We start from the raw sequence: 26,843 nt of genomic DNA on the forward strand, positions 1-26,843 counted from the left end.
CCCGGCCCCAACTCCCTCACGGGCCCCCCGGCGGCGGCTGCAGCGGCGGAGCCCCCGGCCCGGGCCCCAATGAGCAACTCCCGCAATAACCGGGTGATGGTGGAGGGGGTCGGGGCCCGCGTAGTGCGCGGCCCGGATTGGAAGTGGGGCAAGCAGGACGGCGGCGAGGGCCATGTGGGCACCGTGCGGAGCTTCGAGAGTCCTGAGGAAGTGGTGGTGGTGTGGGACAACGGCACGGCCGCCAACTACCGCTGCTCCGGGGCCTACGACCTTCGCATCCTGGACAGCGCGCCCACTGGTAAGTACAGCCACCTGGTCGGGTCTGCGCGCGTGGGTGGGAGGGCGAGGTGGCCGTGGGACAGCAGCCCCCGGACACCGGGAGGATGAGGTTACCAACCCGGGAAGCAACTTGCAGAGCAGACCCCTACAGCCTACAAAGAGAATGGTGGCAGGTCCATCACCAGGATGCTTTTAAAGTCTCCTAGATGAAAAGCTTCACAGACAACCGACACGGTGCCCCCCGCCCTCCTCCTCCTCCTCGTTCTGCTCCACCTCTAGGGCTGGGGATAGAGGAGGCCCTGTCTAATAAACCATTTGAAATTAATCAGCTGCCAAGTGATAGCTGAAGGGAGGCTTGCCTTGCCATATGGTGCTGAATTGCCAGGGGGCCGTTGGTGGTTTTCTTCCTTCCCCGGAGCCTGTAACACAGAATGACTTAGAGTTCAGTTGGAAAATGCTATTTGAGACTGAAATGCTTTTTCATCAAAATTGCTTAATTTTGTATATTTGTAGTAATAGTGGTGGTGGGGAGAGGGAGAGGGAGGAGAGAATGTTTTACATACTTCTTCCAAGGGGAAGGCGGATGTAGTAGACACCTGATGTTCTTTTTCTTTCGTTAGCATCCAGTCTCTGTAACAATAGGCTAAATTCTGCCCATTCACCCTGGGAGTTAGTGCTTTTCTTGATTTACTTCATGATAGAGGTCTATTTGTTACTGACTATAGTTTGTATGTGCTAATCTGAAGTCTTGCTCTCAAAATAAATGATTTAATCGTATGGGTACTTAGATTTATCTTGATTATTGTATTCGGTTTTTTTTAAAAAGTTCAAATTGAAATTCGATACATTTCAAAATTTATAAAGCGGAGCTGCTTCTAAGACATTGAGTTTGGCAAAGCCAATGTCTTGAAAAGAAACCAACATAACTCAGTTTTGAACAGGTAATACACACACACACACACACACACACACACACACACATTTTTTGGGGGAATAAGGGGAAGACAAGGTCCAATGCAGTCTATGTAGCCTGGTCTTGAACTTGCTCTGTATTGCTGAGGCTGCCCTTGCACTACTGATCCTACTGCCTCAGCCTCCCCTGTGTTGAGATTATACCAGGCATGTACCACCATATCTAATTGAAATTGTGTTTCGTAGCTCGGTTTTTTAAAAAAATATTTTATTTATTATTTTTATTTTATGTGTATGCGTGTATTGCCTGCATGTAGGTAAGTGCACCTGTGTCATGAAATGCCCGTGGAGGACAGAAGAGGCCGTCGGATCCCCTGGGACTGGAGTTTCAGACAGTTAGCTGCCATGTGGGTGCTGGGATTCGAACCCAGGTCCCCTGCAAGAACAGCCAGTGTTCTTAACCACTGAGCCATCTCTCCAGCCCCTGCTAGTTTTTGTTTTTAAAGCACTGAAAAGGATGTATGTTCATGACTCAAAATTAAAGGGTTCAGTACATAAAACGGCAGCCATTGTTCCCATTGTTGCCAGTTTCTTGTGTATGCTTACAGATCACTGCATTGCAAATACAATAGTGAATATACTGAAACTATTCCCCCTTTCAAGGGCAAATAGCAATAGACTATATTTACCTTCTGTACTTTGTGTGCGTATGTGTTTCTGGATGTGCATGCACCTGGATGTGCAAGTGTGGAGGTTGCAGGTTGGTGTCCATGTCTTCTCAATCACTTTTCCACTTGATTTTTTTGAGACAGGGTCTCTCACTGAACCTGGAGCTCACTGATTGGTTAGACTGGCTGGGCAGCAAGCCCCAGGGATCCTCGTTTCTCTACCTGCTCAGCACTGGGATTCAGGCACCTTGAGTTCTGCCTCGTCTTTTTTACTATAGGGTTGAGATACATCTCTTTTGCACTTTTACTTTTCTTTCACTTAAAAATTTTTACTGGTTAAAAAAAGAAAAATTGTACTGGTGATTGTCCCATGTTCGCACATATGTGTAGGTCTGCCTTATTCTTTCATGACTGAATATTCCAGTGACAGGAGGCAGAAATTACTTAACCAGTACTTTTTATTGAAAACATTTATATTGTAGGTTTTCTTATTTACAGTGATGCAGTACATAAATCCTTGTGTAAAGAATCTCTGTTACTCCTGCAGAAGTGAAATTGCCGCACCAAAGCATGGGCATATTTGACATTCTGATAGAAATTGACTGTTGTTCTCCAAAGATATTATATGTCCAGCAACAGTGTATGACGGATATGCCTGTTTCTGCACACTTTTTACATTTTATTTTCATGCTAGCTCAGTCTAAAGTCTGACCACAGCTCAATAGTATGGAGGAATTTTTAGAATCAGTAATTGTAGGTTTATGGGAAAATTTAAGTGTCTTTCTAGGGTAGAGGTAAAGTGTAATAGATTCTGAGCTACAGTGATTTGTTTTTTTTAAGTTCTCTCAAACATTTATCATTTCTTCGTGGTGAAAAATTAATCTTTTCTTCTACCTTTCTTATTATTGTCACCCATTCTTCTGTGCGTAGACCACCAGAACCCACTTCTGTCTTCTATAGTGATTTCCGAAGGGATGTTAATATTGTCTCTGTTTGTAGTATGGAGTCTATATTAACAATTTAATATGTTTATGTATATGCTTTTCAGAAGTAACAGAGTCTCTGTTCATGGCAGGATAATCTGACACTTTATGTGATACAGTTCATCTTGCTCATCTGATTCTTTTTGAAAAACTTTTTTTTTGGTTTGGGGAATTGAGCTTAGGGCCCTATGCATGCTCTACCATGGTGCTAGTTGCAGCTGGTAGGAAGCATTTGAAAAACACTTTATGTACATGTAAGTTAGGTAGTCTTCATGTGAAGTGCTTGTTGAAACATGTTTTACTTTCTGTGGTTTGATTTCATCCATTTTTATTTTTAAAAAAGTATTGAACAAACAAGCCCTTGACTCTAATTTTATCTGTAACCCTTATAATACTTTCATTTTTTTCTTCGAAATGTTTAATAACTGATGTCCACTGACATTTTATGCATTCTGTAAGATTTACTCTATTATATTTAGTACCTGATACTTATTTACATAATAATTAAAATTACAAATTACAGCTTTGACTTTGTAGTAATTTTAGGCTTTCTTTATTGTAAAATAAATGAGTTCGTTTGCCTTTTTATCCATCTTCATTTAGTAATCTCTTCTAAGATTCTTTGTCTTTTATAGGCACTGGCCAGTAATCATGTAGACTCTCCCTCAAACTGGGTTTGTCTAATGTTTCCTCATGGTTAAATTCAGATCATGTGTTTTGGCAAGAGTATAATAGAAATAACTTTACCCTTCCCAGTACATTGCATTAGGAGGTACGTGATATCCGTCAGTCTTGTTACTGAGGGTGTTAACTTAGCAAGTCAGCAGCAGTTTTGCCCTCAATTACATTTGTGCTGCCAACATGAAAGATTCGATTAATCTCTTTTGTATTTTTATGCCAATACTTTTGACCACTTGAGTCCTACAGAAGGGTCTTGGGGTCTTCCCTCAGGTTGTTTGCAAAAGCAAACCTGTGGAATGTTGAGACTAGGGATGCACCTCAATGGGAGAGCATTTGTTAGCTGTGCAAGACCTTCGGTTTGATGATCGGGTTGGAAAAAAATAAATAAAAATAAAAACTGTGTTATGTTAGAGTATAAGGAACTATTATTTATTAAAGTAGGAGCTTTAAAAATTGCATTTATGCTGTGCCTGGTGGCTCACGCCTTTAATCCTAGCACTTGGGGGGCAGAGGCAGGTGGATCTCTGTGAGTTTGAGGCCAGCCTGGTCTACATAGCGAGTTCCAGACTAGCTGGGGCTACAGGGAGACCCTATCTCAAAAAGACCAAAAAAAAATTACATTTATTTGTGCATACATTTGTCTGTGTGTATATGTGTACATGTATATGCACATGTGCTTGCTGTGGTACACAGATGGAGGTTCTCTTCTTCCACCTAGTGGGTCCAGGTGACTGAACTCAGGTCATCAGGTTTTGGTGCCAGGCATCTTTACCCACTAAGCCATTGTACTACCCCTAAAGTAGGATTTTTAAAAAAATTATTATTATTTATTTGATCTTTTTGAGACAGGGTCTCCCTGTAGCCCCAGCTGATCAGGAACTTGCTATATAGACCAGGCCCGCCTTGAATGCTCAGAGATCCTCCTGCCTCTGCCTCCCAAGTGCTGGGATTAAAGGTGTGTGCCACCATGCCTGGCTTTTGTTATTTTTCTTTTATGTTTATGAGGGTTTTGCCTGTGTGTATGTAAGTGCACCTGTGTTGTGCAGTGCCTATGGAGTTCAGAAGAGGGAGTTGGATTTGATTATTCTCATTCTTTGCTCTGTACTCACACCTACATTATATGAAAAGAAAATTGATTGCAGTATGTTTGGGAATTAAGAAATGGATAACCCAGACCTGGGGAGATAACCTAGTTGATAAGCATGAAGACTTGGGTTCCATCTCGAGAACCCACATTAACAACAACAAAAAAGCTGGGAGTCTGGAGAGATGACTCGGGTTAAGAGCACTGGCTGATCTTGCAGAGGACCCAGGGTTCAATTCCTAGAACCCACATGGCAGCTAACAACCATCCATAACTCCAGTTCTAGGGTATCTGACGCCCTCTCCTGGCCTCCATGGGCACTGCTTACATGTGGTGTACTTAGACACATGCAGGCAAAACACTCATACACATAAAATAAATTAAGTAAATAATAAATAAACAGGCTTGGAGGCATGCATTTGTAATCCCACCACTGGGGAGGTGGAGACAAAGAAGGATACTTGGGGCTTGCTGGCTAGTTCTAGGCCATTGAGCAACCCTCTCCAAAAAACCAAGGTGGAGGGTGCCTGAGGAGTGAGACCTTAAGTTATTGTCTATCTCCATGTGCTTACCAGCATACATGAGTACCCCTTCCACCTCCCCCCAACATATACATGCACACACACACACACACACACACACACACACACACACAAAATACTCAACATTTTTACATCATAAAATATTTATTGATGCTGGAGATATGGCTCAGTGATTAAGAGCACTGGCTATTCTTGCAGAGGACCTGAGTTTGGTTCTTAGCACCCATATGGCAGCGAACTGTCCTAACTCTAGTTCCAGGGGATCTGACGCCCTCTTCTGACCTCCATGGGCCTTGCCTGAACCATGCACTTACATATATGCAGGCAATACACTCATACATATAAAAATATTAAATAATTTATGTTGTAGGCTAGTCAATATATAAAAATATAAATACATAATTATGTTCTAGGCTAGCCACACCTTAAGGAGAGGTACATTTGGTATATATTTGAATAATATAACTTGTCTTGTACACATACACATTTTGCTAAATTGTAGTCAGCAAGAAGATTGTGGAAATATGTGGGTCATTAGTTTCGAGTTGTTTTTGTGAAGTCTGTGATCAAGTAAGTACAGTTAACTTTGCATTGTTTAGGTACTGGTTTATAGGATTTTGTGAGAAACTCGTTTTTACTTTGGACTTTTATTATTTGACTGCTGTATTCTTACCAAAGAGCATGGCGAACATAAATTAGGATTTCCCACTAAGGTGGTCTTTGTCATTCTTGGTATATGTAACAAGTTAGAGGGCGGGGAAAATCAGGTTGGCTGAAAACTCTCTTCTAGGCATTGCTGGTCCCAGACGGGTGTGTGTGTGTGTGTGTGTGTGTGTGTGTGTGTGTGTGTGTGTGTGTGTGTGTAAAAGTGTAAAATCTTTGTCCCATTCTATTTCTAGCAAAGAATATTTCTCAAACCACATGTGTAGAAACCCCTCAGGTACTTATATTTACAGCTGTAGGTTTTAAAAGTGGTAACCCTGGATTAAAAAGAAAGAAAAATGGATTAATAATCTTTGGATTTTCCTTTTCTGAGGTCCCCTAATCACTTCTGATCTGTTTCTAGAACTAAAGTAGAAAAGGATATTATCAAGGGGACATAGCCTTAGGAGAAAATAGAGCTTGGAAGAATAATGGGAGAACAGGACCAGACCTAGAAAGGATGAAAAGCTGTGAGAGGCTACTTAATAATAAGGAAGTTGATTTTCCTGTAGACTACCTATTTTAAAAGGCTTCCATAAAATGACTTTTCCCTTTTTATTTCTGCCTGCTAAGCAATGATGAAAACCCATCTAGGTTTATTTTGAGGGCCGGGTGGGGACTGAACCCAGAATCCTCTAGGTTTGCAGCTTGGTTGGGTTGAGGACCTCCATAAATCAAGTAGTAGATCCCATCCCATGCCAGTGTTTCTTAAACTTTAGTGAGCACACAGATCACTTCAGAGATCTTTTAAAATTCAGATTCCATCTCAGCAACTCTGTGATTCTGCAAGATCCTCTCTCTTTAACCTCCCCCCCAATGTGTATGTGTAGATGAATATGCATTTTAACACAGGGTTTAATTATATTGCCCAAGTTGACCTGGAACTCTCACTCCTCCTGCCTCTGCCTCCTGAGCACCAGCATTACCCGCATGTGCCACTATGCCTGACAAGTAAGACTAGTTCTAATGAGGCCACATGTAAGAAACCAGGATGCCAGGCCCTAGGGTGAGATGAGCCTAACATTTTTAAGTTCAGGCTGCATTCTCTGCTAAAGGGAGGGATGCTGAAAATAGTACCCCTGATAATCCCTGTCTTGTGGAACACTATGAGACTGGCAGGAGAAAGAGGCCAGGTCATAAGTGCAGGCTCCTTACTCTGTGGGAAAGCATCTTGATCAACAGCATCTCCTTGTCCTGAACAAATAACTCAGCTGTCATTTGCTAAGCCATTAGGCCAGGTTAAAGGTTTACTTCTGAGCTATTTACCTTGCTTTTAGCCCTAAGAAAGAAAACATTGTGGCCAATAAATTACCAGACAGGCATTGGTAACCTTGAGTAAAAGTTTAAGCATCCTTCTGGCACCAACTAACAGACTATATGTCTTGTTTCTTTGTGCCCTAAATCTTTGTATGTAATTGCCAAACCCCACGTGACTACCAGTTCCTTATAATGTATAAAAACCATCTGAATGTTGTAATAAATGGCTTGTGTGAAGGAAACTAAGTCCCAGGGTTGTTATTCTGTCACTGATCAAGCCTCCCTGCCCTGAAGCCAGTAGGTCTCCAGCTGAGCAAAGCAAACTCCAGTCCCAATAGCCCCAGGTGATGCACATGTTGCTGGCTCGTGGATACTCTGGATAGCAGTGAATAGCAGGATACTGTTGACAATACTAAACAACAGTTTGTCTATTTGGAACTGTACAGGCTGATTTCTCCTCTCAGCAGATTTCACACCTCTTTGGTTGGTTGACTGTAATATGTATTTCTAGAACTAGATTGACAGTCTTAGAAATGAATATGTAACAGCTCTCTAATATATATTAGAATTCATATATAAATATGCTTTTTTGGTATATATTTCTGATTGTGTTCTTACAGCTTTATCTCTCTGATTAGATTGGGGATTGAATGTGCTCCTACATAGGTACCAATCCGGGTTCCTCCTCTACCCTTTTTGATTGCTAGCCAGAAGTACTTATGCTTCTGTCTGTTACAGCAGGGTTTACTGTGTTGTAATTGTCTTTTGAACTCAATTACTAGTTTGAGGGAATGGTGTGTATGTGTGATACTTGTATCTGTGTTATCTGTTAGGAGAACAGTGGATGTAAATAACATTTTTCAGAATAAAATATACTTTTTGGAGAGTTTTGATTCATTTGATCAGAGATGGGAATTAGTATCCCTCTCTCTTTTCCTCCCTCCTTCCCTCCCTCCTTTCCTCTTTTCCTCCCTCTTTTCCTTCCTTTTTTTGACAGGGTCTCACTATGTAGCCCTGTTTGGCCTGTCACTATGTAGACCAGGCTGGCCTTGAACTCACAGATCTTTAGCCTCTGCCTCCCTAGTGCTGGGATTAAAGGTGTATGCCAACTTGACATTGAGGTATTATCTTAAACAAAATGTACCTGGGATTCAGAGATTAGGAAATTTGTCCAGTCACAAAGCTGGTGAATGGCAGATAGTGGGGATGAATAGTCAGGTCACTGCTCTTCCCTTTGGTCTCTCTTGGTTTGTTGTATAGTAGTTCAGAACTGATCATCACTTGCAATACTTTCCCTGTGAGAAATTGATCGTAAGTTTAAAAAACAATTTAGAAATGAAATTTGTGATAAAACTTGTTATAAATTGGCAAGTACTCTTTAAAAAGATTATTTTCTGATTTTATTTTTCTTTTAATAATTCTAGCTCATTATTTAAAAGACATTTCTATAGCAAAAGTGTGCATGCTTATTTTAAAAAATTGGACATAACTAAAGAGGTGATGGGAAACTGCCCATAATTCTCAGTTATTTAGAGATAACTCATTTGGTCTAGTTTTTTTTTTTTTTTTTCTAGTTTCTCTCCGGCAGTGTTCCCCCCACCCCCACCCCATGTTTGAGTTTTTATTGGATAATTGTCCCTTGATATCTTTTTGGAATTGGTTCCAGGAATCCCTAAAGATTCTAGAAATCCAGGTATGCTCAAGTCCCTTTATAAAATGGTATAATATTTGCATATAATTTATGCACATCCCTCCTATATACATTAAATCATATCCACCTAACAGAGTGCAATGCTTTGCAGTGCTGTGTAGTTCTTATTCTGTTTTACTCAAAGAATGATTACAAGGGCAAAAAAAACTTACATATGTTCAGTACACGTGTACTTTCTTTTTCCTGGTTTTTTTTTTTTTTTGGTCTTTTTGAGACAGGGTCTCACTATGGCCCCAGCTGTCCTGGAACTCACTATGTAGATCAGGCTGGCCTTGAGCTCAGAGACCCACCTGCCTCTGCCTCCCAAGTGCTGGGATTAAAGGTGTGCACCACCATGCCTGGCTTTCCTGATATTTTTAATTCATGGTTGAATGAATTTGTGAATATAAATTGACTATCATTTTGCTTCATGTTTTTTCTACTGACATGTTTTCTGCTTGAGTTACTAAATATGCATTCCATATAGCAAATAAAGTGATACTTTCAATGCATTAACCTTGTCCTCTTGGAAAGTAACACACACTTATACTTATCTGTACCTTGAAAAAAAATACACACTATATATCCCGTTCTTCAGCTTTCTTTTTCCTTATAATGTCTTTGACATTTTCCCAGGTTTGCATGTAGAGACCTGTCTTTTTAGTAGGTATATTGTGTTTTACACAACTGCTCTCCTCTTTTTTTTTCTTACTCTGCCATTGTAAACAGTAGTATGCTTGTGTGAATATCTTTATATACTAATTTTTAGTTTGATGTTAATTTGTTACAAGAATTTCTTGTTAATGAATGGTATATTTTTGCTGACTTAGGAGTCAGTCTTTTAAAAAAGTATTTTATTTATTTTTTATTTTATATGTATGAGTGTATTGCCTGCATGTATGTGAGTGCACCTGTGTCATGCAGTGCCTTGGAGGTCAGAGGAGGGCTTCAGATTCCCCTGGAACTGGAGTTAAGGACTGTTTGTAGTCGCCATGCGAGTGCCCCGATCCTCTGCAAGAGCAATCAGCTCTTAACTCCTGAGCCATCTCTTCAGCCCCAGGGTGTCTTTTTAAGAGAGGAGTGTAGCTTGTTTATGCTGTGACAACTGAGTATTTGTTGATCACTGCTGCTTTATTCCTTTTCATGTGTATTTTCCAGAGAATTGGGGTTTTTATTTTTTCGGTCATGCTGATAGTTATTATTTAATTGGTCGAAATACTGATTTCCTATGTAGAAAGCAGCACTCTTCAGTTTACCTTGCCACACACCTCCTACCCTTTCTGTTGCTGTGGTTTTATGGAAATTATCAAGAAAATTAGTCCCAAGTTGTTTCTATTGTTTTTCCTTTTGTTCATCCCCACAAATACATGGTCCTTTTAATGTTTTAGAATCTACACTTAAAATTGCATTAAATGGAAGGATGGGGTGTAGCTAGGTGGTAGAATGTTTACTTGGCTTGTTTGAGACCCGAATTTAACCTCTAGCACTAACAGACCAAAACAGTGCCCTCCAACCCAAATAAACAAACAAAGGTTCCCAAACTAAACAGGAAGAACATTAAACTTTGCTGTTATATTACTAATAATGAACTTGATTAAAAATTTTGGTATTGAGTTAGGAGTGGTGGATTGAGCCTTGGTGACCAACTACTTAGGAGGCCAAGGCAAGAGGCTTGCTTGCTTAAGCCTAGGAGTAGAGATTAGTCTGGGCAACATAGCAGTACTCCATATCAAAAGGCAAACAAAAAGAAAGTTTTAGTATTTCCTTACTGCTAGTGCTCATGTTTCATATCTCTTTTCTTTTTTCCTTGAAAAAGTTATTTCTCCCCTTTTAAAAAAGAAAATAAGCTGGGCCTGGTGGTGCATGCCTGTAGTCCCAGCACTTGGGAGGCAGAGGCAGGCGGATGTCTGTGAGTTCAAGGCCAGCCTGGTCTACATAGTGAGTTCCAGGACACCTGGGGCTACAGGGAGACCCTGTCTCAAAAAGAAAAAAAAGAAAATAAACGCTTTGAATCCTTGAGGGTCTGAAAATTATTTTATTATCATATCCCTCCTGCCTTCAAAGCTGAATGATAATTCTAGGTTCCAAACTCTTCCCTCTCAAGCTGCATCTCTCTTCCCTAACTTCTAGTGAGTGCTAGAGATGAGAAGTGTTGTTAGATCAGCTCAGTGTGACACTGTTAGTAATGACTATGCGCAAAATAAGTACCAGCTAGTTTATTATAAGAATTTTATTTATTTTCCCATAAGAAAATATATTAGGCCCATTAAAGAAAGTTTTTGCTGATACAGTAGTGGAGCTGCCATGAGGGATCAGAATCTCCATCTTGAGCTGGGTAGCCATCTCTATCAGGGTAATACTGGGGTCCTTACTGTTTTACAATTTCTATATTTTAACCACATTAAGTCAAAGTCTTAGTTGTACTAGAATATGGGAAAACCTCACCCATGCTCATGGACTGGCAGAATTAATATCTTGAAAAGAATTTTATTGCCAAAAATAGTTACAGATTTGGTGCATTTCCATCAGAATTCCCAAAGTATTCTTCACAGAAAAAAAAATCATAAAAATTCACAGGGAAGCATGAAAAATCTCAGATAGCCAAAGTCGAATTCGAAAATGCAGTGCTGGAGGGATTTCAAACTACTACACAGAGCCATTGTAGCAAAATCACAAAAATAGACACAGACCAATGGAATAGAATAGAGAAAGAAACACACATAGCTGCAGCCATCTAATTTTTGATAAAGATGTCAAAAACATAGATTGGAGAAGTGAGCCTCATCAACAAATGGTTTTGGGAAAACAGGGCAGGTAAAAGAATGAAACAAAATCTGTATCTTTTGGGCAGAGACACTCTGCCCAAAGATCATTTCAAAATGGATTAAAGACTTAATATAAGACCCGAAACTCTGAAACTGCTCAGGAAAACACTTTTAAGATGTATCCTTTTCTGAAAAGGACTCTAGTAGCACAGGAAATAATCCCAAGAATTAGCAAATGGGATTGCATGAAATTAAAATGCTTTTGTACAGCAAAGGAAAAAATTAGCAGTAATATAGAGACTGCCTACAGAATGGAGAAAATCTTTTGCAATTACATATCAGATTAATATCTAAAATCTACAGGGAACTCCAAAACTCAAACAGCAAACGAACAGTGAACAAAAATATTAACCAGTCAATAAATAAGCAAATGAATTTAATAGACAGATCTCAACAATAGAAGAAATACAGTTGAGTAATAAGTATTTGAAATATTATTATTATTATTATTATTATTATTATTATTATTATTATTATTATTATTATTATTATTATTATTATTATTATTATTATTATTATTATTTGTCTTTTTGAGACAGGGTCTTCTTGTAGCCCCAGCTGCTGTCCTGGAACTCACTATTTAGATCAGGCTGGCCTTGAACTCATGAAGATCCCCCTGCCTCTGCCTCCCAAGTGCTGGGATTAAAGGCATGTACCACCACGCCTGGCTTTTATTATTTTTATGTGTATGAGTATATTGTCTTCATGCATGTAAGTGCACCCATGTCATATACTGCCAATGGAGGTCAGAAGAGGGCATAAGATCCCTGGGAACTGGAGTTAGGACAGTTATTAGCCACCATGTGGGTGCTGGTAATCAAACCTAGGTCCTCTGCAAGAGCAGCCAGTGCTCCTAACCACTGAGCCATCTCTCCAGCCCCCTGGATGGTCAGCTGTTTTTTGGGCGGGGCGCCCACGTGCATGCCGGCTGGCCGGGATGCAGGGTACTGGATAGTCAGTTTTAAATGTCTACTTGTCACAATCTAGAATCATTTTGGAAGAGAGTTTTAGTTAAGGCATTATCTGGATCAGGATTGGCCTGTTGGCATGTCTGTGAGGGGTTGTCTTGATTATTAATTGAGGTTGGAAAACCTAGCCCATAGTAGGTGGCACCGTTTCCTAGACAGTGGGTCCTGGACTATATAGGACAGGAGAAAACTAGATGGAAACAAGCAGGCAATGAGGGTCTATTTATTTCTCTTTGTTCTTGACTATTGACATGATGTGACTAGCTGCTTCAGACACTTGCCTTGACTTTCCTTCAATGATGGAAGCTTACAGACCTAGAATTGTAAGCCTAATAAATTCTCAGTGCTGGGACTTGAACCTAAGGCTTCACATGTGCTGGGCAGGTGCTCTACTCTGAGCTATATTCCCAGCCTTAAGTTGACTTTTGATCTGGTCTGGGTATTTTATCACAGTAACATAAATGAATCTAGACATTAACTATTAGAGAAATGTAAATTAAAATGGCATTGAGATTCTATTATATCATGGGTCAGATTGGCTAACATTAAGAAAACTAAACTACAAGCTGGGCATGGTGGCTCATGCCTTTAATCTCAGCTCTTGGAAGGCTGAGGTAGGTGGATCTCTGTGAGATCAAGGCCAGTGTGGTCTACATAGCCCAGGCCAGCTGGAACTACAGGGAGACCCTGTCTCAAAACAACAGCAACCCCCTCCCATAAAAACAAACAAAAAGAAACAGAGAACAAACTGCTACAACAAATGCTGGCAAGGATGGGGTGGGGAGCAGGACCCTTACACACTGCTTGTGGGAGTAGAAAGAAGTCCAGCCTCTTTTAGAATCAAATATGGATTCCCTCAAAGATAATCTAGCTGTGTCCCTTCTGGGTATGTAGCTGAAGGAATTGAAGTCAACATACACAGGTATATCTGCATATCCATGTTTATTGATGCACTATTTACAATAGCCAAGATATGGAACCAGTCTGGATGTCTGTGAACAGATGAATAAAGAAAATGCGATACGTTTATACAAATGGAATTTTAAGAAGCTTAAAGAAGAGTGAAATATTGTTAATTTGCAGGAAAATGGATGGAATTGGAGGTCATGTTAGATAAAATAAGTCAGTCTCAGAAGACTAACATTGCATACTTTCTATCATGGATAGGATGGCAGGCTAGGGACCCAGGGATCCACTTGTCAAAATTATTTTAAGGATGGAAATTTGTTAGTAATATACCTCATTTCAGTACTGCAAACTATATAATGGGTTTGGTGTGTGGTGGCATATGTCTCATCCCAGAACTCAGAAGACTGAGGCAGCAGGATTATGAATTTGGGGACTGCCTGGGCTACCATAGTGAGATACTGTATCAACCCCCTCCCCACCACCACCTGAAAAAACTTCTAGCATTAATTTTCACATTGCTCCCTCTGGTTTCTTTTCTTTTCTTTCTTTCTTTTTTTTTTCGGGGGGGGGGTCTCTTTGAGACAGAGTCTCTCTGTAACCATAGCTGTCCTGGATTTGCTATGGAGACCAGGCTGGCCCCGAACTCACAGAGACCTGCCTGCCTCTGCCTCCTGAGTGCTGGGATTAAAGGCATGCGCTACCATGCCCAGCAAAGTAGAAATTTTAATGGAATTAAATTCTACAACCTCTTATTCACGATGCTTGGGACTTTTGGGTTTTAGAACAAGTTATGTGGTATATTTGCCACTTTACACATGCCTGGAGGTTCGCAGTAGCATTGTGCACTCATATACATGAATTTCTGCAGTGAAGTATATGAATAACTCCAAGGGCATAAGTGTGTGTTCTCTATGTATCTTGTTTAGTTAGGCCAGGATTTACCACTGAGTGGGTTTGCTTCTACATTAAAACAAAACAAAACAACCCCCCCCCCCAAAATCAACAAAATACAACCTCAGTGTTTTGGCATTTGGAACTACACAGACGGTTTTGTGGGCGGGGGGAACAGAAGGGCTGTCTCTCCTTTCAGGGCCCTGTTGTCACTCTCATGCTCTCCCAGTCTCAGGTGATCTCTCCTAATGCAGCTCCTCCCCAGTCTTTGAAAGGAATGTGCTTCTCCCTTCAAGGCCCCATCAGGCTGTCTCTGGCATGATGTTCTCTCTTCTCCTTGCTCTCCCACTTCAGGGCCCAACCCACCTTCCCCCTGTTTCAAAGCTCTCTCTCCTAACAAAGCTCATTCTGTGTAAATTTGTGGGCAGATTGTCTCTTACATTTCAGAGGATCATTTCTATATATCCTGGGTCATGTTCCTCACTTTGAAAACTAATGAACAAACAGTAGCTTGTGCCTTGTAGGTACCCATGGGAACAATTCCTTTTTATCCTCTAAACCCATTTCTCCCCTCACATTCTTAAGATATGCATGCACCCACATCTTTTAGTCTGCCTGTTATCATGTGTGGTAAGCTGTCCTCAGGTGAACTACGAATGCAGCAGGCATTTAGTTTTGCACTCTACAGGCTAGCTCTTTGAGGAATAAACAGGTCTGTAAAGTCGTCATGTTTTTACATTACTTTTAAAATTTTGTTCTGTAGGAAAATGAGCTCTGATTTCTAACCTGGTGGCATGTAAATGAACTTGTGGAATATAACCAAGATAAGATGGCATTGAATGAGTGGAGATAAATGTCATAAATAACTGGAGCTAGCAGAGTCCAGATGTTTACTTTGGGTTTGAGATACTATGTTTTATTATTTTTTTTTAAGTCATCTTTACCTTTGTAGGTACTTACTTTGGTTAGAATTTACATTCTCAGAATACGCTCAGCTTACGAGTATTTGGTTTCCTACAGTGCTGAATTTATTATTTTCTTACACTTAGTTTTTTTTTTTGTGTGTATCTGTGTATGTGTGTGGGCATGCATGAGGACAACTCACAGAAGTTTGTTTTCTCTGCCACGTGGGTCCTGGGGGATGGAACTCAGGTTATCAGGCTTGGTGTCAAGTGCCTTTACCCCCAGTCACTGCTCTCCTTCCCCCCCAAGTCTTAAAACAAGAAGTAGGGTAGAAACTTATTTAAATTGAAAAAAATCATTATTTGCTCTCTGGGAATTTTGTAGGGCTGGTGATAGTAAATTGTGAGTGCTTGGGAATGTAATATTTTGCTTTATGGTCCCTTACTCTTCCCCATCCCTTGGTCTCTTTTCAGGGAATAGTGGAGGGCACAGCCTGGGAGTCAGAGACTCAGAATAGTTACTCATTCTTGATTTACCAAGCAAGCTTATTTAACTGGGGGCATGAGTTAGCATTTGTAGAGTTCCAGCCAGTTAGGCACTGCTGAGTGCTTTATTTAATCCTTGTAAGAATGTAGGCTTCATTTTGTTGATGAGAAACCAGGCCATGAGAAGTGAATTTAATGGTCTGAGAAGTCACAAATGGAGATTCAAATGCAGTCTGTCAATCTTCACCCTCCCTGCCCTTGGGCCTTAATTTTTTCACCTATATAATGAAATTGGAATAGGTCAAGGTACACAGGTGTTTTGATTCTAAAATCAAAGAATAACTTTTGGCCTGTTAACACAGTTATTTTAAGTGGATTTTTTTTTTTTTTTCCTTGAGACAGTGTTTCCATGCAGGCCTTCTGTGAAGAACAGGTGGCCTTGAATCACAGCAATTCACCTGCTTCTGCCTGACCAGTGTTGGGGTTACAGATGTGTGCCACCATGCTTGGCTTAAAGCGGATTAATTTTTTATTCTTACCCAACAAATACTAAAACAATTACTAAAGTGTCTAAATACATGCTGGCTTGACAACTTTTAAATTCTATTTTGACTCTGTGGCATGAATATAATTTGTGATGTACTTGAATAAAAGAGTAGCAGAGGCAGCAAAAAACAAGAAAATAATTTGTTCAGTAGAAAAGATATGATGAAATTGTAGGTTTTGGTTGAGATTTCTTCAAAGACACTTTCTTAATGCATAAGAGCGGCTAGTTGGAAGTAAATGGTGTTTCCTTTTATACTATTGAAAGTAATTAAGGAAACTTTTTAATGTTTACAATGTATCTCTTGAAATTTATTTGAATATTATATAGGGTTTAATAACTTCTACCTTAAAACCAGTAGGCTAAATGGAAAATATGCACTAGATAGTGCATCAGTCTTTAAAATGGAGCATTACTAAGTTGGGCAAAGGGAGGTTTTTAAGAGAACAGCCAGCCAAGAGGCAAGCTTTCTAACCAGACCCACCTGGATTTGAATTTGAGCATGCAGCCTTAGGTAAGGTACTTCTGAACCTTAATTTCTTCAGCTATAAAAATGGGATAATACTACCTGTTTTAGGATTGTTGGGAAAGTTAAAATGTGTGTGGAGTAGTACCAAGCTTAGTATTAAGATTATGGTTATTACTATTAATAACACTATTTTTATTAATTTAGCATTTTTTAAGAGTAAGGAATGTAGACTATACCAGCCAGGTGGCAGGTCTCAAAGACCTTGCCCTCAGTAGGAATTTTAATTATAGTTTAGAGTCTAAACCAGTTAAGCAGTTTGATGGTTCAGGAAGAATAAGATGGATACTAGAGGTGGTTAACCCTCCTTAATCTTTGTAATACTTTCTGTCACATTTGATATGAAGTTAAAGCTGAATAAAGCAGAAATAGAATTATTTGGCTGGTTCAGTGATGGCAACAGTTATGAAACAACAACTAATTACATTTGAATAATGGTTAATGATTTTAAGTTGTTTTTAATGTTAGAGGAAATCTTTTAATCTGGACAGAAATTTCATGGGTTAGCTAGTCTACTAGGGATGTTTATTTTTTATTTCTAAAAATGTCTTACAATTTATTGCATAATATTTAAGATATCGAAGTAGATGAATCAGTGACATAACAGATTCCATCAACTTCATCTGGAGATGGAGTTTTTGGGGATATTTGAGCACCTGTGCATTCCTGTCCTATTGTATTGCCTTCCTTCCCCTTAGAAGGCAACGGTCAGAAATTGATTTCTATCATTCCCATAAGTTTCTTTGTACATTATTTTCTATGTCTGTAAACAGTATGTAGTAGTTTATTTGTAACACTTTTTGTTCTATGATTTTTTCAAAAAACATTCAGCCTTATGATTGAATTTCGTGACTGATTCCTATTGGGTATTACGTTGTATACTACACACATGTATTCTTGTTAATCAACAATTGTTTATTTTTTTCTTTTGCTATTAAAGTGCTAATTTAGATACTCTTGTTCCATATCGAAATGCTTTTGTATACTGAACTGCTTATAGTGGGAACTCTAGTTCTGTTATGTTTTTGCTTTGTAGGTTTATATTTTACCTTACTCAGTACTTTGTGAATATGAGTTATTTTTACTGGTTCTCCTAAAAGCTTATTTTTTATTATTGACTTTAGCAACATGGCTGTACTGTAGTTCTAAAATTTCCAACAAAAAGACTTTAGCTATTAGTTATGTAAATTCTCTATATTCAACTTGGGAAAGATGCCACAGAAACTTAGAGCAGATGGTCATTGGAGTTTTAGAATGAGTCCAAGCTTTCATCAGGTCATTGGCTTAATGGTGGCAGATGTCTTCATAAAGCACCTGAAAGAAAAGAGCATTAACTAACTCTCCAGGGTAATACAGCATGCTGTAGCAAGGAGAAAAGGCACTAACAGGGTTAGCTAGGGAATTAAGTTTTTTGAAATGAATTTTTAAGGAATAACTCTTGACAAAGGTGAGGGTTTTAGATGAGAGTGAATCTGGGAATTTAGCATCCTAAGAGATTAGTAAAATGCTGGCTTTGTTACTTAATGCCCTGTCTTCTTTTTAAGGTTTTATTTATACACCAGCTTTTGTCTTTATGTCAATTGTACTCATTAAAAATCCTATAGTGGAATGGGTTGCTTTGTTTACTTTTCTCTAGTTCTTAGTCCTGGTTTGTTTCACAGCTGTTCAATGCCTTTGTTGGTATTTGAACTGTGGGAACTAGGAAAGAATTTGGATGTGCTTTTGTGTGTGTTGATAGTTTTTCTGAAGTGCTTTTTAAAACCATGGAATTGTAGAAAGTTTTTTTTTTTTTAATGTCAGTTGTCATTCTGTGTTTAAATGCTTCATTTTAAAGAAAGCCTGTATACAGTTTATGCTCATAAATGTTACCATATTTTTTGGAAAATGAACTTAAAAGATGAAAAATACGTAATAGGGCAGTGATTGCAAACTACTTTGTGGTTAAGAGGAGACTTCAGGATACAATTTTTGTATCCCCTTTGCTCAGCTGTCTCTCATCTGAAGAGCTGTAGTTAGTTCAGAATAAACCTCTAAGAACACTGACTTGATTAGTGCATTTTACTTTTGGGGTGGCAGACAGATTGGAGGTCTACTTTAGAACTTGTGCAATTCCCCTGGAGGTCAGAAGAGGGTGTCAGATTCTCCTGGAACTGGAGTTACAGATGGTTGTTAGCCGCCATGTGGGTGCCGGGAATCAAACCCAGGTCCTCTGCAAGAGCAGCCAGTACCCTTAATTACTAAGCCATCTCTCCAGCCCCTATTTTTGGCATTTTGAGACAGGGTCTCATTATGTAGCCCTGGCCACCTAGAGTTTGTGGCAATCTTCCTGCCTCTGTGTCCTGAGTGCTGGGGTTATAGGTGTGTGCCATCACATCTGCCTTTTGGTTATTATTTAAAACCATGCCCTTTTTGAGACAGGGTCTCCCTGCAGCCCCAGCTGTCCTGGAACTCACTATGTAGACCAGCCTGGCCTTGAATTCTAGGATTAAAGGCATGCGCCACCATGCCCAGTTAACAGAGTGTGCATCTTTTTGGAGAAGGAGAATAAGACAGGAACAACCTTATGACCTGTTGGAAGTTACTGTTACTTCTGTACTCTGCTGAAGGAGGCAGTTACAAATGTAACCACCTGCTGGGCCTGGTGGCACATGCCTCCCAGCACTCAGGAGGCAGGGGCAGGTGGATCTCTCTGAGTTCAAGGCCAGCCTGGTCTACATAGTGAGTTCTAGGCCGGCTGGGGCTACAGGGAGACCCTTTCTCAAAAAGACCAACCAACCAACCAACAAAAAACAAAAACAAATGTAACCACCTATGTCTGATGGGGAGGGAAGTAGGGAAATGGACTCTAAAACCCCTCATAGAATATATTGTAATTCTTGGCATTTCTGCAAGCATTTCTATTTTATGAAAACTGAACAATCATTTTCATCACACTGTATCAGATAATTATGACAGTTTTTCAAATCTTTGTTAATGAACTTCAGAATCTATCTATAAAACTTCTGAGACATACAACATTTTTTCACTTTGTAAGCTTTTGGTAGTTGTGTTGGGAGTAATAATGATAGGAGTAATTACAGTAATTGTTAAAAAGAATTGACATTGTATGGGATTGGCTATGTAGTGAACTAAAGCATAGTGTAGTATAATAAATTCTTGCTAAGGGATGATTACAAGCATCTTACCTGGCTTAAGGATTATTTGGGTATTTGTTTTTTTTTCCCCCTGAATCCTTCTGTGATTAAAGAAAAAGAGCCAGACCCTTTGCTGTGCATTCATTTGCAACCTCAGAAGGGAGAAGAGATGACGGTTGCAGTTCAGTCCTTTGATGAACGTACTTAGGGGCTGCAGCATGTACTAATGTGAATATTGATAGCTACAAGTTGTGTAGCTGTAATTTTGTGGTTTTTAAAATTTCAGTTTATATTCCACTTAGACTAGAGTATAATTTCTTTGGGCCCTGTGGCTAAGGATAATTTTCATGACAGATATAGTCAGACTTGACTTGCCATATAGTATATAAAGTGTTGTTATTAATTGGTGGGAAGTGGTGGCCTTTAGGCCACCAAGAAGGTAGAGAATTCACTAAAATGGGCTTAATTTACACAAGTAACAAACTAGTCTCTGAGAAACTGAGGACTTTAAGTTCTTCAGCTTCTGTTTAAGTATTGCAGAATTTGACAAGTAGGATATATGGTAATTTTGATCATTAAGCTGTTCCTGTCAGTGACTAATACATTTAATAAATACATACTAAAATTAATCTGTAATCTCAGCACTTGAAAGGTGGAAGAAAGGGAATCATCCTGTGTTTGCTAGCTTGGGCTATGCATAGAGATACTCAAATAATTAAATGAAGCATAATCTCTTACATTTTGCTTTAAAGTCCTTGGAAGTGTATTCATTCTCTATGTAGCTTTAGCATTCATTTGAAAGGAAATGTTTTCTCAATTTATAGATGACAGTATTGGTTCTAAAATAGTTTAAATTCATTTGTAATTTTGTGCATCTGGTACGTTACAGAATTAGGTCTTAAACCACAGGCTCTTGTTTTTGCCATTTAATGTAGTAGTATAAATATACAGACCTGAAATTATGTCTGATCTGGCAGTTCCCTGCTTGACTCTGTAATTTGTCTCTAAACCTCTGATTATAGTTCATGTTCCTGCTAAAACATGAAGGCTCTTGGTGCTTGCTCTTCTGTGATTTCTTTCTTCCTTTGAAAAGTTTAGCCATCTCTCATTTCTGTGAGACTCTTCCTTATTCTTTTCTGATTGAGTTTTGGTGCTGGTGACTGATTGTGTGTACACTATGTAGTCTGTTACCAAGGTATGTTTCCGGCCCTAACTAGTGCATTACCTGTTTTTGATTGATGGCTCCCTTCCTTCTTCTCTCTTCCCCTTTCTCCCTTTGTTTTTTCTTTTTTGAGGTAATGTTTGCTTTTTTTTGTTGTTGTCGTTTGTTGTTTTTCAACAGGGTCTCTCTAGTCACAGCTGACCTGGAAGTCACAATGTGAACCAGGGTAGCCTCGATCTCGAAGAGATCCACCTGCCTCTGTCTCCCATCAGCTGGGATTAAAGGCGTATGCCACCATGCCCGGCTAATGTTTGCTGTGTAGCCTGGGCTGGCCTTAAGTTCACAGCCCTTCTGCCTCTGCCACCTGAGTGCTGGGGTTATAGACATATGTCTTGTTAAGCAGAATGGTTCTGAATTTCAGTTATGCTGTTTAATTGCTTGTTCCTAAATATCTCAAATACTTAATATTTTCTCTTGAAACGTATTATGTATGCTTTCTCATTTACTCCTTTTCTGTCTTTGTGTTAACAGCCCATAGTCACTGTGTCCTGAATAGCTCCTTTCTGTCTCTCCACTTTCTTTGTTCTCATTTAGTTTGAACTACCATTGACCTTTTGTGGACTCTTGAAACATCTCATAACTTGAGTCTTTTCTTTAGCCAAAACTTTTATCTTTTTCCTGTCTCTTCACATTATAGAAAAAGTTGTATTTGAAGCCTTGCCTGCCTCCACCAGTAGGTGAAAACAACAAACAAGCAGCTAGTTCTGAGTACTGGCTAGGGAGATACCTCAGTTGGTAATATACTTGCCTGTCAGTCATGGGTGCCTGAGTTCTGTCCTCAGAATCCATGTTAAAATGACATAGTGGTGTGCAGACTCAGTGCTGGGGAAGCAGAGACAGGAGGATCCCTGGGGCTTACTGGCTAGCCAGCTTAGCCTGATTGGTAAGCTCCAGGCCATAGAGAGATCCATCTCAAAGGAGGTGGATGATATTCCTGAGGATGACACTGGAGGTTGTCCTCTGGTTTCCAAAACATACACATATACAGATAAAAAAAATAGTTCTGAATGAGTTAGACATTGATGTCTGCTGTTTTTATCCCTACCATCACGGCTTTGTGTAGTAGGAAACTTCATAAAGATTGTGTGTAAGCTGCATTTGATGTTGGGGTGTCACACTCTTTGTAGCGCATTAAGCACTCTAGTTTCTTGTTAGTGTCTGTTCTCGGTCCCCCCTTCCCTCAATTCCACTTAAGTTCAAAGCATAGGCTATACTCAGTTCAGCTCTTTGTTTGGAATCTGATTGTTTGAATGTAGAAAATGAATAATACAGTTTCTTCTTAGGGAGTAGCAGTAGTTACTAATTCTTCTAGGATTTAGTAATAATATTACTATTTTTGTACTCCAAATCTTGCCTGTGCAGCACATTCTTGAGTTTTAGAACATAGTGCCTCACCACTAAAGAATATAGTGCCTTTTCCAAAGGAGGCTGAGGTTCTGAGAGTGAAAAGACTTCTCTTTTGTTATGCAAAGTTTTCCAACTTAGACAAAATAATGAATAAGGAATCTCCATGTTACCCACCAGGAATCTTTAGCATGGCTAATCTTCATCTAAATGCCACTTTCTCTGCCCACCGCTTTAATTATTTTGAAGTAAGTATTAATATTTTATATGCAAATACATGAGTTACAATAACTTTTTAAAGGGTGCAAAGAGCTTTGAGAGAGTTAGAACTTGAATCTGAGCATGTCATAGTTGTACACATAACGTAGTCTTCGCTTATAGTTGAGCTTAATACTGGGATGCACTTATAAAGTAGTGACATTGATGTTCACAAGCCACAGACTGTACAGATTTCTGGTTTGAGGGTTGGAGAGATGGCTCAACGGTTAAGAGCACTGACTGTTCTTACAGAGGACCCGAGTTTGGTTCCCAGGACCCACATGGTGGCTGGATAACAACCGTCTTTAACTCTAGTTCCAGGAGAGCCAATGCTGTTTTCTGGTTTCTGTGGGCATTGCACACATGGTACACTTACATCTATTCAGGCAAAACACTCATACACATAAATAAGTGAATGAATAACTAAGTAAATCTAAATATTTTTCTGGCTTTAATTCATTGAGTAGTGATATTAATGTTACAGAATACTAAAGGAGTACCACCCCAATCCTATTGCCTTAAATGAAATGTTACTTTCAATAATTTGTGGTAGTTTTTTTTTTTTAATAACTTTAGTGTCTGTTTCATGTGTTTTTGTGAGCAGTTTGAATGGAGGCTGTTTTACCATGTTTCTCTTGATTTGGTTGGGGAGCGAGCACCCACCATAGTGATTGCTTTCCATTTAATAGGGAAACTTGCTTGGTAATTTCTCTTTAAGAGTTGTTTTGGGGCTGGAGAGATGGCTAAGTGGTTAAGAGCACTGGCTGCTCTTACTGAGGACTGGGTTTGGTTCCCAGCACCCACATAGCAGCTAACAACCATTCATAACTCCAGTTTCAGGGAATCTGACATCCTCTTCTGACCTTGGTGGGTACTGCCTGACATGGGTGTACTTACATACATGCAGGCAAAACACTCGTGCACATAAAATAAAAAATGGTAAATCAAAACCAAGTTTTAAAAAGTTATTTTATTTTTAATTATGTGTACATGTGTGTTTGCATATGAGTGTGTGCACACGTGTGCAGGTGTCCAAGGAGTCCAGAAGAGAGTGTTGGATTCTGGGAGTTACAGGCAGTTGTGAACTGCCTGATGTGGGTGCTGTGTGACTTGGTTCATCTTCAAGAGCAGTATATAGTCTTAAACTCTGAACCATCTCTCTAGCCCTAATTGCTAATTAAAAATTTAAAAAATATTTAGTGTGTGTGTGAGTGTGTGTGTGTGTGTGCGTGCGCGCATGTGTATGGGGACACATATGCCATGGTGCACATGTGACGATCAAAAGACAACTTGGGGAAGTTGATTTTCTCCTCCTACCATAAGGGTCCGAGTGATGGAAGTCAGATTATCAGACTTGATGTCAAAGCACCCTTGGCTGGTGAACCATCTCACTGCCCCTCTGTTTTTTGGAGACAAGGTCTCATGTAGTCTATGGTGGTTTGGAATTTGCTTTGTAGCTGAGGATGATGAACTCCTGATCCCTTTACCTCTATTTCCTAGGATTATGGGGGTGTCACTATGCCCATCCTTTGCTGACTGTTTTCTAAAATTTAGTGTTTATGGGGGAAATCACTTGTTTCATGATAGGTTCATGTTTCAGGAGGATAAAAGTCTGTCTTCTTTTGGAGTATTTACCTGGAGAATAGGTTGCAATTCACTCAATGATTCAGAGGTGTGTGTGTGTGTGTGTGTGTGTGTGTGTGTGTATGCATGCATGCTTACTGATGTTATGGGAACACATGTGGGTGCATGTATACATGTTTGAGGCTGACACTGGTAGTCTTCCTTGGTTGCTCTCCATTTGGGGTAGAATCTCTCAATTGAACCCAGAGCTCACTGATATAGGCTAGTCTATTTAGGCAGCTTGCTCTGGGGATCTGCTGCCTTCACATTCTGGGTGCTTGAGATTACTGGCAGGCCACCACTCCCACCTGGGATTTACATGGGTTCTGGGGATCTGAACTCTGGTTGTCAGGCTTGCAAAACAAGCACTTTATCCACTGAGCTATCTCCCAAGCTTTTGGTTCTAAGTTTTTATAGATAGAAATGTTTATGTGGTAGGAAAGTATTGTTTTCTTTGCATTAAACCTAGTTATCCATTTATGGGTAAGTGCTAAGTCAATGCTGTTGAGTTTTGTTCTTAATGAAATGAACATGCTTAGTTTATGATTTGTATTGATCAAAATATTTTAGATCTGTCACCTTGAAATTATATGTGGTTTTACAAGTGTTTTCCCCTAATTTTTAAAATAGCTCATAATATGCTGTTATTTTTTCCCCTACAAGATAGTGTACAAACAGGTATTTGTAACTGAAGCATGTGTCTGTCTCCATAGGCATCAAGCATGACGGAACCATGTGTGATACCTGCCGCCAACAACCAATCATTGGCATTCGATGGAAATGTGCAGAGTGCACAAATTATGATTTGTGCACAGTTTGTTATCATGGAGATAAACATCATTTAAGGCATCGCTTTTACAGGATTACTACACCAGGAAGTGAACGGTAAGGGAAACAATTTTTTCTTCATTCTTGACTCTTAGTGTTCAAATTTTATCCTACTTAGTCTTCAAAGAAGGATTAGGAAGTAACTTTTGACAGATTAGGTTTAGTATTAGGAGGTAACAAATATCAGACCAGTCCTGGATTGGGCCAGCTGATATGTGAGAGAACTCTGTAAAAAGAACTTTATTCTTTCTGTTTTATGTGATAATCTTTGCTATCTTTGCTATATCTCTAGCATGGAGACTTGGCACTGCTCAACAGTTGGAAATGCAAGAACAGCTTAAGAGAGGCTGATTATTTCCTCCTCACTATGCCTTCTGTTCTGTTAATTGCCACCCAATGGACACTGTGGTACTGATTGAATCAACGGGCATTTATTAAGACAATATGGGGGCTAGGGAGATGGCTCAGTTAGTGAAGTGCTTGCTTGTACAAGCATGAGGACCTGAGTTTGAATCCCCAGCACCCATGGAAAAGGCACAGTGGCACATGCCTATAATCCCATTGCTGGGAAGACTAAGACAGGAGGATCCTTGAAGCTGAATCATTGAATTCCAGGTTCAGTGAGACTTTCTTAAAAAATAAGATGGAGAAAGCAAATGAGGAAGACACCTAACATTGACTTCTGGCCTGTATCCATGTGCATACACAGCTGCACACATTCATGCACACATGAACATGTACACACACACACACACACACACACACACACACACAGCACATGACAGATACTGTGTTTGTGATTTGAAGATAGCATCCTTAGGAGTTTACAATTTAAGGGGAATAGTGGGTCATGAATGGTTATCATGTGATAGGTTGGACTGTAGGAGAGGAATGTATTAGATGTCTTAGGAGCGATGAGAGGTGTATGATCAATGGGTGTGGAGTGTTAAGTGATGGAATCTTTTCATGTAGATAGGATGTTACACTGGTGCAAGAATGCACCTAGTTACAGGGAGACAGCTAAGTGTAATGGAGAAATAGAGTTTTGAATTCAACATCTCAGTGCAAATCATGGTCTTGCCATTCATTAGTAATTTGAAAAAATTAGTTTTGTTTCTCACATAATTAATATTAAGGAAATAAAGGAATATTAAAGATGAATAGAGCAATAAGGTAACATTTGAAAAACAGAAACCTGAAATCTGGGTATATGAGTGAAAAGAATGTAGAAGAGCAAGGAATGATGGCTTTGGAGAAAGAAGCTGGCTCAGATAATTAAGTGAAATAATTTTAAGGTTTATAATCACAGGTATGCAAAACTTTGGAGACAGTTTAGTATAGGTCAGACTTGGGCCCTGGTGTATATACAGTATTCTGAGAATTTGACTTATTGCTAACCTTTCACAGATTCTTAATTACCTCTCCCTCTAAGACTCTGAACACTGGGCTTACATTTGTTCTTGGCAGCAGCTGGCAGAAGAGAGGACTGCTGTACTCTTCAGACAAAATATGTTCTTCAGGGGCTGGAGAGAGATGGCTCAGCAGTTAAGAGCACTGGCTGCTCTTGCAGACGACCTGGGTTCTA

At 39.6% G+C, this 26,843-nt stretch overlaps 1 protein-coding gene across 3 annotated transcripts in view; it reads left to right on the plus strand.

The window, feature by feature from the left end:
- Window positions 1–6: 6 nt before the first annotated feature.
- The window catches only part of Mib1 (mindbomb E3 ubiquitin protein ligase 1), a 116,766-nt gene continuing 89,929 nt past the window's right edge, over window positions 7–26,843 (plus strand). For all 3 annotated transcript variants that reach the window (XM_008826970.2, XM_017796573.2, XM_029560566.1), the window contains exons 1-2: window positions 7–298; window positions 25,144–25,315. In XM_008826970.2, the coding sequence (XP_008825192.1) occupies window positions 70–298; window positions 25,144–25,315 (401 nt within the window). In that variant the 5' untranslated portion in view covers window positions 7–69. The remainder of the gene's footprint in view (window positions 299–25,143; window positions 25,316–26,843) is intronic.

Source organism: Nannospalax galili, unplaced genomic scaffold (assembly GCF_000622305.1).
Source record: "Nannospalax galili isolate Female #2095 unplaced genomic scaffold, S.galili_v1.0 scaffold511, whole genome shotgun sequence".
In the NCBI taxonomy this organism is placed as follows: Eukaryota; Metazoa; Chordata; class Mammalia; order Rodentia; family Spalacidae; genus Nannospalax; species Nannospalax galili.